At 37.3% G+C, this 14,796-nt stretch overlaps 1 protein-coding gene across 1 annotated transcript in view; it reads left to right on the top strand.

The window, feature by feature from the left end:
• DNAH7 (dynein axonemal heavy chain 7) overlaps nt 1-14,796 on the top strand; it is a 344,384-nt gene that overhangs the window by 234,047 nt on the left and 95,541 nt on the right. Inside the window, exons 43-46 of the mRNA XM_030916210.1 lie at nt 1,508-1,838; nt 2,589-2,935; nt 4,361-4,541; nt 7,464-7,649. Coding sequence (XP_030772070.1) covers nt 1,508-1,838; nt 2,589-2,935; nt 4,361-4,541; nt 7,464-7,649 — 1,045 coding nt within the window. The remainder of the gene's footprint in view (nt 1-1,507; nt 1,839-2,588; nt 2,936-4,360; nt 4,542-7,463; nt 7,650-14,796) is intronic.

The following is a 14,796-nucleotide window of genomic DNA, read 5'->3' on the forward strand; positions in this document are numbered from 1 at the left end:
CTCATGGCTTTTGTTTGACTGTGCACTCACAATAGTAAGGCCACCCTAACAAAAAGGAGGATTATAAAAATGAGATACAAACTTATAGGAAGAGTTTAAACTTATTGGTTATAAGTTTTAAAGTTACAAGGTTATAAGTTCAAACTTACAGGTTGAAAGAGTCATAGTTTTTAAGGTATTTTCAAATACTCTTATTTGCCTTTCAAATTTTCCTTTTTCAAATTTTTTCTTTTCAAAATTCCTTGCAAACGAAAAAAAAAAAAAGGATATTAATTTATTTCTCCTTTACCTCACCTAGAATTCCTACCCTATGATTATTCTTCCCATAATAACTAAAGCCTTCAGGTCCCAATAGCAAGGTAGAGCTGTAACCTAGAAGCAAGTTTTCAGGTTACCTGGCAGGAAATCTGTGGTTAAGCTAGCAAAGCGCCACTTGGGATTAGCCACAATATTGAAACTGTCTCAGGCTGGCAGGAATGAGACCTTTGCCATGCTCGTTGCACAAGGTTTCAGCTGAAACCAGACTCATGATAATACAGTACCATACGCTCGGTGCCCTCTGTGCCCATTACTCTCTAATACTTTGCTTGCTCAGACAGAATTTGACATGTGACAAAAACATGGCATGCTCTAACTTACGAATTTTTTTAAAACAAAAATTGCAATCCTTTCAGTGTTCTCCAGGTTACCTTTTCCAGCTCAAGCCAGTTCCTTACTACTCCAGTCTGTTTTTGGAAGGGGATTTTAAAAGCATGTCCTTTTTTTTACTTGGAAACATTATGGTATATCAAGTATTTTAAAATAAAATTATAAAGAAGAGTTTTCTTTATGGAGAAATTCATATATATTTGCAGATAAATGCAGATTAAATTTTTAAGCACATTACAATATTTAACTTTTAAAATATGCTAAAATGTTACATTATTTCTCATCATTTGTTATTACTTTGTAATCATTTTGCACCAAACAGGGTATTGAGCTTTATGATCTGCTCTATTTGTTACTTTTCCTTTAATAAAACAAATCTCTGTTTCAAGATGTAAAATATATGTTAAAATCATTTTTTCACATTTGGAAACATTCACAGTAATATATTTTGAGCACTGAAGTGTGTTTAAAATAAGTGATCATAAAAAGGTTTAAAGCAGCAGTAGTGTTGCTGGAACCAACTTACCAACTTTAGAAGTACATCATTCATTTTGATATAGGATACTCCTTGCCTCATCTCCAGTGTATTTATTCTTTTGAATTTCTGTTGTATGCCTTGATAATGTATAGGTACTGAAAACACAAAAATGAATAAAACATGCTGTCTGCTCTGAATTGTGCACAAATCCAATGTTCTAGGTTTCATGTTTTGACAGATTGTCATATATATGAAAATCTTTTAGACCACTCCTGTAGTTATGTCTTGAAAAAGACTAGCAAGCTCAAAAACACTTAGGTTTTTCCTTAATGTAGGATACAGAACCTCATGATTAACTTTGTTTTATCCATTTTCTTTCAGTGAAGTAATGAAAATGAAAAAGAGATATCAAGTGGGTTTGGAGAAACTGGATTCTGCTTCATCTCAAGTAGCCACAATGCAGATGGAGTTGGGGGCACTACAACCTCAATTAAAAGTTGCTAGCAAAGAGGTTGATGAAATGATGATAATGATTGAGAAAGAGTCTGCAGAAGTTGCCAAAACTGAAAAAATAGTGAAAGCTGATGAAACAATAGCAAACGAACAAGCTATGGCTTCCAAAGCCATCAAAGATGAGTGTGATGCTGACCTGGCAGGTGCCTTGCCAATATTAGAGTCAGCATTGGCTGCTCTTGATACTCTTACTGCACAGGTAAGAGCTTCGCCATACACTTTCTAGGACACATGTCATCACAGCCCAAGAAATAAAGTAGCATTGTGTTCTAGTCTAGTTTGTCTCTCCAAATTAGCCTGCAAATTTAATGAAGCTGAAATCATTTTGAAATTGGCAAAAGAATTCCCTAATTGACCTGAAAAAGAAATGCATGTGCATGCAAAAACACCTTTGAAATGGAAGAAAGCTGCTAGATGTTATAACTTACCATAAAGCAACAGTTATTTCAGGAGCTTCATATATCTTTGCACTACAGTAATCAACAAAGGCATAAGACTTGAGATTATATTTTGGTTTAAGGGGTACCTTTTTCATATTTAGACACTCTTGTCATTGGGATGCATGTTATAGAGCATGTAATAAAGTATTGTGTTAATTTTGTCAGTGATTTTTTTGGGGATACGTAAAATAATGTGTTTTATAATACTTTATTTTGCAATAGCAGTGTCTTAGATTTCATGAAGTGTATTAAAAGTTAAGATGTGAAACAGGAATATTTTAATTTAGAAAGATGAAAGTTGATTTTTAAAATAAATAGTGCAGAGAATTTTGGCTAAACTTTTGGTTGGGACTCGGGAGAAGAGTGTCAGTGCAGTTCTGTTACTGTCATCATTTCTACCCAGTGAACACAGTGAGTTTCTGTGTGCTTAGTTTGAAAATAAGGACCAATTACAATTACTGTATAAACAAATGTGTCTTTTAAAATAATTAACATGTTGTTATTTCAAGGATATTACAGTGGTAAAATCCATGAAGAGTCCTCCTGCTGGTGTCAAGCTTGTTATGGAAGCTATATGCATCTTGAAAGGAATCAAAGCTGACAAAATCCCTGACCCGACAGGCTCAGGGAAAAAAATTGAGGATTTCTGGGGCCCAGCTAAGAGACTTCTTGGTGACATGAGGTTTCTACAGTCACTTCATGAATATGACAAGGACAATATTCCTCCAGCTTATATGAATATCATAAGAAAAAATTATATTCCAAATCCAGATTTTGTACCAGAAAAAATCAGAAATGCTTCTACAGCGGCCGAAGGTCTGTGCAAGTGGGTCATAGCAATGGATTCATATGATAAGTAAGTGCTGATACAAAGAAACCTGGCTGGTATGTTTTATCTTCACTTTTGGTCAGTTAGACAGTATGAAATTTAAAAGTTATGTAAGTGAGAGAGGCTCCTTGGAAAATCCTGTCTGAATCTGCTTTGTGTTTGCATATTTACTGGAGGCAAGATTATGCCAACTAATAGTATAATACAGTGATTCTTAAACTTTTTGGGCTCAGGAACCGTTTATACTCTTAAAAAGTATTGAAGACCCCAAAAAGATTTTTGTTTATTTACCATATTAGAAATTAAAATGGAAAATTTTTTGAAGTGTTTGTTAATTCATTTTGAAAAGCAATAAAAATGTTACGTGTTAATATAAGTAAGTGACTTATTTTTATTTTTTATAAATTCATGTTTTTCTTTAAAAATAGAAAAAAAAATGATAACAGTGATATTTTATTATACCTTTACAAGTCTCTTTAATGTGTGGTCTAATGTAAGATAGCCAGACACCAAAATCTGCTTCTTCGCTCATTCTGTTGCAATATGTTGTTTTGATTACAATTAAAGAAAATCCACCATCACATAGAGGTTTAGTTGGACAAGGGAAGACCTTATGAGCTCCCTAAAGGGGCAAGTGTCATCAAGATCCCCAGGGGTCCTTGGACCACACTTTAAAAACTGCTGGCATAATATATATTATTGTGAAATAAGGAGCATTTTTTGGTGATCATATGAGAACCGGTTATATCATATACAAAGCAGAGTAATTATTGTTTTTTCAAAAAACAACTGTCACAGGATGTTTTTCAAACTCATATCCAATTTTAATCATTCTATATATATAGTACTATATATGTTTCAGACCATGATATATTAGTTAATGATTAATTTAATGTTTGTTAGATAACATGACTGACTCCATTTTCCAGATACTAGGGAGAGAATTTAGATCCATCCTTTTTCCTATATAACTCCTTTTATTACCACATACATATTTATAGGATAACCGTTTTTGGTTGAGGATGTATTCTAGGATTTGAGGATTTTTTTTAAATAAAATGACAAAGATAAAAGATACCTCACTTTTTCCTCATCAAAACTAACCTTTATCATTGCAATTAGGCTTCTACTAACATTGTAATACTCTACTTGAATATCCTACTCTTCTTTCAGAAAGATATCAAAATTCATACTGGCAAAATGTTTTTTTGAGTAAAAGTATTATTTTAAAACACTATGTATATTTGATGTCTATTTTAATGGCCATTTCTTATGTCCAGGATCAAGCTTGGATGATTCTTAGATAAAACATGGAATATAGAAATCAGTTTAGATTTTTGCATAAAGAAGTGTTTTGAGTCACAGTAAGGATATTAGAAAAGTAAATTCAGTGGTGGAAAGTGTACTGGAATATTAAATGAATATTTAATTTTTCAATTTTACTTTTTGCAGAGTGGCAAAAATAGTAGCTCCCAAAAAGATAAAACTGGCTGCAGCTGAAGGGGAGCTTAAAATTGCCATGGATGGTCTTAGAAAGAAGCAGGCAGCCCTTAAGGAAGTTCAGGACAAGCTGGCCAGGCTTCAAGACACACTTGAATTAAATAAACAAAAGAAGGCTGACTTGGAAAACCAGGTATGTGCTGATATAGAAAAAGATGGACAAATTCTCAATTATCGTAACTAAGAATGATGTTCATAGTAGCATGTAACACACCAGTCCTGTTTCTTTCCTGGTCAGGGATTGGCAAACTATGGCCCGCAGGCCACATCTGCCCGTCGCCTGTTTTTGTATGGCCCAAGAGCTAATAATAGTTTTGACATTTTAAAATAATTACATATTAATGGCCGTATAAGTACCCATGTAATACATAAATATCCTCAATTCTGCTGCTTGGCTCACAAAAACTAAAATACTTATTCTCTGGGCTTTTCATATATATATATATATATATATATATATATATATATATATATGCCAGTCTCTCTAGCTTAGATTACTAGAATATTGAGCTAGATTATTTAATCATTTTTCACTTTGCAAGTAAGGAAATTGAGAACCAAAATGTTAAGTGATTTAGGTTGTATGGCAGAGCAGAAATTAGAACTCAATACTCAGAACCGTACAGTATCTACTAAAAATGTTTTCAAGACTAAAAATATTACTCTCAATTAGTGATACCATTTGGAAAAATTAACTGCTGAAGTCTGATTACGGTCCAGAAAAAGGTCATAATATTTTATAACGGTCAACATTTATTGAATGCTTATTATGTACAAGAGCCTGTTGTTTCAAGAACATTACATATTATACCATTTATTCTCACAATAACCTTTTGAGGGAAGTAATCATTGTGTACCATTTTGAAGAAAGTACAGAACAGAAAGATCAAGCAACTTGTCCATCATCGACCCAGCTTCTGAACATTAAGTCTAAGACCTGAACTCAGGCAGCCTGACTCTAATAGCTGTACTCTTTCCAGAACACCAGACTTTGTCTTTCTATAGTATCTATCCTGTATTCTGTATTTGCACAAATGTAAGACATTATGCTAATCTTAAAAGTGTAACCTATTATGGCATGATTTTTGAATGATCAGTTTTAGTTTAATATCAATAAATGGTTATGCAGTTGCCCTCTTTAAACATTTTGCAACTCTCCTATATGTTTGAAAATTTTATTTATTTTTTATAATAAAATGTTAGAAACTTACGGTAATATGAAATGAACATATGCATTTATGTGTATTAAAAATGTGCTTTTGGAGGTAAAATTTTAGCTAAAATATTTTTACTTAGTAGTTTCTGATGGCAACTTTGTCATAATCTAAGACCTGATTCAGTTTATCATAAACATTGTTGAAAGAAGAATAGGTGAGGAAAGAAACTAGAAAGACAAAAGTCATTTAAAGAGGGAAAATTAAAAGGAAAAAAATTAAATTTGGGAAGTATCACACATACTACAATTACATACCATTTGCTTTGCTTTTTTCAAACCTATCTGTAGATAAACTGATACAGAATCATGCATCTTTTAATCTAAAATCATTGACTTAATATAAATGGTTTTTTTTCTTTTTTTTTTTTTTTATCTTTTTTTTTTTGAGACGGAGTCTCGCTCTGTCGCCCAGGCTGGAGTGCAGTGGCCGGATCTCAGCTCACTGCAAGCTCCGCCTCCCGGGTTCACGCCATTCTCCTGCCTCAGCCTCCCGAGCAGCTGGGACTACAGGCGCCCACAACCACGCCCGGCTAGTTTTTTTTTTGTATTTTTTAGTAGAGACGGGGTTTCACCGTGTTAGCCAGGATGGTCTCGATCTCCTGACCTCGTGATCCGCCCATCTCGGCCTCCCAAAGTGCTGGGATTACAGGCTTGAGCCATCGCGCCCGGCGACTTAATATAAATGTTAGTAACATAAGTAAAAAGCATAAGCCAAATTCTTATTCCAAAATAACCTAAATGTCTTTGCTTTTATAGATTGTTGAATTTCTCTTTTCATGTAAATTATTTTTTAACATCATGATAAGCTTTATTTAATCTCATCTTCTTCCAAGAATAATGATGTTAAGGCACTTAAAAATTTAATAAAAATAATTTACATATTCTGCTGGAATACTGCTATTGTGTGAACTGAAATAACTTTTCACCAAGTTTGCACCTTAGTAATTATCTCTTTTTTATCATATTGCTTAATTACATATAATCATATTTGGTTGATAGTCTTATGCACCAAATAAGCTCTCAGCTATTGATCGATGTCCTAATTTAAGCTGAATTACAAGTGCCTGAGTGACACAGTTTAACAACCTGAAAATTGTCCTTTGTAAATAATCATAAATTATTAAAACTTTTAAGCATTTAACCTTTAAGACCATGATAAAATCAACCATAAGTTAAATGAGGGGAAAACGTTTGTAGAATATTTAAAATAAAATGCATCTAGATATTTAAAATGGAGGGAAAACATCTATATTTGCAGAATAATGTCCTTTATTAATTAACTTTCAGTATCCTGTACTGTATGTCATTTCCTTAAATAGAGCTGTTCTTTGCATTATGTGATAAATACTCATTCATTATTAATTTCATGAATTATATTAGACACTTTATATTTACATTATATTTATATTAGGCAGAAGTCTAATTAAAAATAATAATTTACACCGGGCGTGGTGGCTCACTCCTGTAATCCCAGCACTTTGGGAGGCCGAGGCGGGTGGATCACAAGGTCAGGAGATCGAGACCATCCTGGCTAACACAGTGAAAACCTGTCTCTACTAAAAATACAAAAAAATTAGCCGGGTGTGCTGGCAGGCGCCTGTAGTCCCAGCTACTTGGGAGGCTGAGACAGGAGAATGACGTGAACCTGGGAGGCAGAGCTTGCAGTGAGCCGAGATTGCGCCACTGCACTCCAGCCTGGGCCACAGAGCCAGACTCTGTCTCAAAAATAATAATAATAATAAATAAATAATAATAATTTACTTCTGAGGGTAAAATCTTGCAGAATTTTTAACTTATTGTACTTGTAAATGCTGATAAACGCTCACTTTTATTTTTGAGGTTGACCTGTGCAGCAAAAAATTAGAACGAGCTGAACAGTTGATTGGAGGCCTTGGAGGTGAGAAAACTCGATGGAGCCACACAGCTCTGGAGCTAGGGCAGCTGTACATCAACTTGACTGGGGATATCCTCATTTCCTCAGGAGTGGTTGCTTATCTCGGAGCCTTCACATCTACCTACAGACAGGTAAGGGATGCTACTCCATCTCTTCCTGACCCTCTGCCCATCACAGCCAGTATTACCCTTCAAGGTTTTGTTTTACTTTGGTTTCAGTTTTTTGGTAAGTACAGCGAGGAAGATATTTTTACATGATTTCTACTTGTGTATTTTAGTTATTGTATAAATTAGCTGGTAGCCAAAAGATGCCATGTAATACACTCTTCAAAAATCTAATTGTTTTAAAAACAAAAATATCTACTTTAAAATGTAATGTGAAAATGGGGAGTCTCTGAACCTATTCTAGTTTGGGGCTGCCTGATTAAAAATGAAAAATTTTTTTAAAAAAGTAATGGGAAAATGGTACCCTTTACTGATAAAATCTCAGTTCCTAAGCAAGTACTGTAAAAAGGTATCAGGACTCTCTCTCTCTCTCTCTCTCTCTCTCTCTCTCTCTCTCTCTCTCTCTCTCTCTCTCTCTCTCTGTATGTGTGTGTGTGTGAGAGTGTGTGTGTGTGCGTGTGTGTGCGTGTACTTCATCAGCTGTTTCCTATCAGTCTCAATAACAAGCCATTTCAAAATCTTTTCATAGAATGAAACTTGAGGGGAGGAAAAGGTGAGCCTGCCTAAAACCCTGTTGATAAGTGGCTTTGTTCCTTAGAAAACAAACACCACGTTCCCTGCCTTGCTTCCCACTTCTCTGACTGATTCTGCCTCTTTCTTCTCCCTGGCCCAACACCTAACCCTAGGAGTTAATCCTAATTATTCTTCCTGCTTTTCTCTTCCACTTTTTAGTTTTTACTGAATGAGAGACCCAGCATACTCTTCAGCTCTTTGCAGAAAAATGGAACTGGAATCCAACCGGGATCATGGCCCTATCAAAGCAGGCAGAGAGATTTAGAAAAATTAAGATAACTAAAAGAAAAAATGGGAGGGATGATAATGAGAATAAAAGAAGGGAGGAATTCAGAACATTTGGCAATAGTTTTTGGTGTCAAACGAGAAACAGTACATGTTAAGTCCCCTTTGTGTAGGGCTTTATAATTTCACTGAGCTTTGGCTTGCACATGGTCTCAGTTGAGCCTCATTTAATTTCAACACTGTCTCCTGAGGAGGGTTGACTCTTGCTGCCACTGTTATCCTTTAATTGGTGGTGGTGTTTTTAACTAAATGTTTGAAACCCTCACCTAGTGGATGCTTCTGTCTTTAGCACTCGGTGGTTACCTGCATCCTAATTTAGCACTCTTCCTACTCTCCTACATTGACATTTTGAACAATAAAAGGAGTGGCTTCAGCCACCCCTACCTTTCCCTGCTGGTTCAGAGCACACCCCTCAGTGTCTGCACTGGCTCCTGTCTAGCATTCCAGAGCTCAACAGAAAGTGTATTAGCACTACCTAGTGCACTAGCAGAATCCACTTTACCCAGTAGTTGGAGAGCTAGATGTATCATCCTCCCAACCAGGCCTTCTCTGACAGACTCACTCCAAGGGACTGCATCTTCTGACTTTGCCATCATCACCTGGCTACGGTCAGAATGGGGGGCTGCTAGTCAGACCACCACACAAATGCTTCAAGGGTGTCTTAAGCACCTGAACTGAGACTTTGGAAATTTACTGGCAGACACAAAGCCACATTCAACTTAGACACAAGACATGCCAAAGCTCAGAGTGCTTTCTGTGAACTCATTCACTGTCCGAACCCTTGATTCAAGTAGTCACTTCATCCCATGCCACCTCATCTCTGTGAAGGATTGAAGGCAATTTTATTCCTTCCTTGCTTCACTAGATCAACCTAAGTTTTTACTTTCCTTAACAATTCTCTCATGTCACTCTCACATCACAGGAAGGAATTCCTGTGGATTAAGTCTCTGAGTCCCATTTTGTCATCTTTACTCTTTTATCTGTTTCTCTCAGGTCAAAACAGCGAGCAGTTTATTTCCAATCAAAACTGTCTCATTCAGTTCTCAGCGTAAGGGTTGGATGGCAAACATCAGGGCTTCCTGGCTTCTGTGTGCTTTCACACTCAACAACTAGCACCTGTGGCTCTTTCTGTCAGACTTCCCTTGGGTTCCTAGAACCCACTTTACCCAATGTTTGGAGAGCAAGAAGTGCCTGGGAATGTACTTGCCTCTTGAGCAGCCCTTAATGAATAATTGAAGGGAGCATGGGAGTCTCTCTCCCTTCCCTCTGGTTGCGACAGCTCCAAGGAATAGCTTACACTATGGAGGTTCCCTGTGGCATCTAATGAGGCCACCTGCTGCAGAACTTAGGCTGGTCCTTTATTGGCTTCTACTCCTTCTTGTCATGCTTCCTCCTGCATCCTTTCCTCAGCATGTCACCTCATAGGAATCTTCATCCCACAGTCTGCTTCAGGGAACCCAAACTAAGAGGCCTACAAAATGTGGTCCTTTTCTGACATCAAAGGGTTTCAAGTCTCTGGATATCAAGGGCCCTCAATAAATAGCTGCATTTCCCCTCCAAACTTGAATATGAGTAGTCGTCAATTATTTATCAACTCTTTTATAGAGTTCCTGGCACTTTTCATGAATAAAACATAGAAAACTCCAATTCTTCCAGGGTAACTGGGCTCACAGCACTCAATTACAATGCCTGTGCCAATTCCCAAAACAGAATCCTACAGTGCTATTAAGAACATACAAGCCCTGGATTTGAATTAATTTGAACCTTCTAATTGAACTTTATCTGCCAATAACCAAAGTTGAAACTATTTTAATGGTGTTGGGTATTTTCACCAAGATGACACTCTTAATGGCCGGTTTTCCACTTCTACCATCTCTCTATCTCCCTTTTTTTTTTCATGACCTTATGCCAGCAAATCCACCATCTACCTCATCACCTGCTTACCAGCCAAGGCCATTGGCTTGAATTTTGAGATGCTTGTTCAGAGTCCTCCATGCTCATTTTGGTTGTTCTCTGATACTACACCCTTGTAAACATGTAATTAGGCCTCTTAAATTGCTAATCCAGAGTTCGTCTGTGGTAACATACTATAACTGTCAATTCTAAACAGAGCATTCTGCAGAAAATATTGCTTCTATTTTCTCTACTTCTTCCCTATGTCACAGGCTAGCATGCCTACTCCAGCATCAGGCTAGATCCAAGAAAGCTTGCAGACCTCTCCAAAATGTCTGTAGGCCAACCTACAGCCTGAAAACAAATAGAACAAAACATGCCAGTAGTGCTGGGTGAGGTGGCTCACACCTGTAATCCCAGCACTTTGGGAGGCTGAGGTGGGCAGACTGCTTGAGCTCAGGAGTTTGAGACCAGCCTAGGGAACATAGTACAACCCTGTCTCTACAAAAAAATATAAGAAATTATCCGGGCATGGTGGTGTGTGCCTGTAGTCCCAGTCCTACTTGGAGGCTGAGGTGGGAGGATTGCTTGAGCCCAGGAGGCAGAGGTTGCAGTGAGCCAAAATCATGCCACTGCACTCCAGCCTGGGTGACAGAGTGAGATTCCATCTCAAAATAAAATTAAAAAAAAAAAAAAAAAAATGCCAGAAGCACCTGTGTATACAACTCAAACTGGAAATGCTATCTGACCCTTCTCCCTACATAGCGATACCATCTATTCCTTGTATCAATAACCAAATCAAATAGCCAGGTGATATTTATTAAGTACTTATGATGGGGAGAATTTGGGCCCCTATGATCTTCACCTCCAGGTGTTATATCTGTAACTATGCCATGTTACATGGCAAAGGGACTCTGCAGATGGAATTATGGTTGCTAGTCAGCTGAGCTTAAAGTAGGAAGATTATCTGTGGCTATCTTGGACTTCACTATAAGATAAAGCTGAAATGCCTTTTTTGAGCAAGAGTAAGGAAGTACCCAGAGAAGGATGGGGCCATGTCAAAAGGACATAGAATTTAGCTTAAGGGTGTTCCCACTGTCCAAACTTGGACAATTTCAGCATCACAATAAATAGTGGCAGGAATATTATAACTCACTGGATAAAATATGAAAAAGATGAATCTATGCTGACATAAATTAATAATGAAAAAATTGAATGTTTGACAAAAACAGGGCATTCTCATGGTTATAAAATATCTCCCCACAGTATGCTTATTACCTGCAAAAGGAATGGGGAAAAGAGCAATTTAACAGTGGGGAGGTTATAATATAATATTTCACAAATGCTGTCTTAACCATTTTAAATAATAGTTAAAAGCTGAGAATTCTTTCTCGTAAGTCGTTTGCTAAGCCCTCACCCCAACCATTTTCTTTATTAGGCTCGAACACTCCTGGGTTACAATAGATAGCTTCCAAAGGCCCCCAGATACCAAGGACAGCCCCTTCTTCCTTGCAACCACAGAATGATTCAAAATACCCAGTGCCCAGGAAACCTGTGAAACCCAGCTAATTCCATCCCATTTACCACATATAAACTACCTCCCACAGCTCTGGCTTGATGCTACTCTGTCTCCTGACAACACCCTGTGTGGCCCTGTGTGCAGCCTTCTCTCATTTGGAGCTATAACAGAGTTCTGCCTTTCATTTATCTGAGTGTCTTTGCATTGCATCCCACCATCTGAAGAATCTATAGTCACACATAAGCTCATATAATTATGACACAGAAGCCTGGCAGACAACACTTTAATCAAGTGATAAAAATTAGTATCATCAGTAAATGAACAATTTGAAATTGTGTGCCATCTGATGGATGCAATGAGAAGAGCACATGATTTCTGTGATATTTCTGCCAAAGATGCATAACCTGAATTATGATGGAATATCATACAGACCCAGTTGTGGGGAATTCTACATAATATTAACAGTCTTATCAAGGTCATGAATGTCATCAATTCCCCCAAAACTGTGTTGCCCTTTCTTGTGCAAACCTCAAGGAGTGTTGGTCCAGCCTACTCAGCAGGAGCCTGAGGGAGATGGCAATGCCCAGCATGGCCTCTCAGCCAGCGCCACCTGTGAGCACCCAGCACCCTCATCAACCCAGAGGCTGGTACCAGTACCATACATACCCACCTTCCCCTTGCCCTCTCCTAACTCCTTTCTCTCCAATTATGTCTTTCACCATTTCTGAAATCTTTGATTTGTAAACTCAACTTGGATGTTGACTTCTGACTTTCTGAACACGAACCTTGGCTTGTAGTACCCCTCCTGGGTTCCTGTGCATCCTACAGACTGTCCTCCAGGTAGTCTCACAAACTGCAATATGTGCCCTGATCCTTACTGGCACTGAAATGCCTTGCCGTAGCCACTCACAAGGCATGTGAGTCAGAAGTAAATGTTTTCTATCTCTCCTACTGGTTCAAAATGGATTTACTTTTCTACTATAATATTGTATGTGCTAGATATTTGTAACATAAAGAAAATACTTAGAAAAAATGTGGTGGTCCCAACTACTTTGTACAGTGAAGCTTTGTTTTTTTAAAACAAAACAAAACAAAAAAACAAAACAAAGCTTTTAGGTTCAGGGGTACATGTGCAGGTTTTTTACATAAATAAATTGTGTGTCACCAGGGTTTGGTGTACAGATTATGTTATCACCCAGGTGATAAGTGTAGTATCTAGTAGGTAGTTTTTCAATCTTCACCCTCCTCCCACCCTCCACCCTCAAGTAGGCTCCAGTGTCTATTGCTCCCTTCTTTGTGTCCATCCCTTCTCATCATTTAGCTCCCACTTATAAGTGAGAACATGCAGTATTTGGTTTTCTTTTCCTGCATTAATTTGCTTAGGTTAATGACCTCTAACTCCATCCATGTTGCTGCAGAGGACATGATCTTACTCTTTTTATGGCTGCATAGTATTCCACGGTGTATATGTACCATTTGAGTTCATTCTATGTCTTCGCTATTGTGAATAGTGCTGCGATGAACATATACATATCTATTAGGATTCTCTAGAGGAACAGAAGTAATAGGAGATATATATATATATGTGAGTTTATTAAGTAGTATTAACTACTAGAGGAACAGAACTAATAGGATTCTCTAAAAGGACAGAACTAATAGGATATACATACACATATATATGTATATACACACACACACATATATATATACACACACACATATATATGTGTGTGTGTATATATATATGGGAGTTTATTAAGTAGTATTAATTCACAGAATCACAAGGTACCACAATAGGCCATCTGCAAGCTGAGGAGGGAGAAAGCCAGTCTGAGTTCCAAAACTGAAGAACTTGGAGTCTGACATTCGAGGGCAGGAAACATCCAGCATGGGAGAAAGATGTAGGCTGAAAGGCTAAGCCAGTCTAGCCTTTTCACGTTTTTTCTGCCTGCTTTATATCCTGGCTGTGTTGGCAGTGGATTAGATGGTGCCTACCCAGATTAAGGGTGGGTCTGCCTTTCCCAGCCGACTGACTCAAATGTTAATCTCCTTTGACAACACTCTCAGAGACACACCCAGGATCAATACTTTGCATCTTTCAATCCAATCAAGTTGACACTCAGTATTAACCATCACAGCATGCATGTGTCTTCATGGTAGAACAATTTGTATTTCTTTGGGCGTATACCCGGTAATGGGGTTGCTGGGTTGAATAATAGTTCTAGGTTCTTTGAGAAATCACTACACTGCTCTGCACAATGACTGAACTAATTTACATTCCCACCAGCTGTGTATAAGCAGTCCCGTTTCTCTGCGACCTTGCCAGCATCTGTTGTTTTCTCACTTTTAACAAAAGCCATTCTGATTGGTGCGAGATGGTATCTCATTGTGGTTTGGTTTATATTTCTCTAATGACTAGTGATGTTGAGCATTTTTTCATATCCTTGTGATTTCATGTATGTCTTCTGTTGAGAAGTGTCTGTTCGTGTCCTTTGCCTACTTTTTAATGGGGTTGTTTGTTTTTTGCTTGTTAATTTAAGTTCTTTATAGATTCTAGATATATAGACCTTTGTCAGATGCATAGTTTAAAAATGTTTCTCCCCATTCTGTAGTTTGTCTGTTTACTCTGCTGATAGTTTATTTTGCTGTGAAGAAGCTCTTTAGTTAGGTCCTATTTGTCAATTTTTGTTTTTGTTGCAATTGTTTCTGGCATCCTTGCCATTGAATCTTTGCCAGGGCCTATGTCTAGAATGGTATTTCCTAGGTTTTCTTCTAAGGTTTTATAGTTTTAGGTTTTACATTTAAGTCTTTATTTCATCTTGAGTTGATTTTTGTATATGGTGT

The sequence above is a fragment of the Rhinopithecus roxellana genome, chromosome 14 (genome assembly GCF_007565055.1).
Source record: "Rhinopithecus roxellana isolate Shanxi Qingling chromosome 14, ASM756505v1, whole genome shotgun sequence".
In the NCBI taxonomy this organism is placed as follows: domain Eukaryota; kingdom Metazoa; phylum Chordata; class Mammalia; order Primates; family Cercopithecidae; genus Rhinopithecus; species Rhinopithecus roxellana.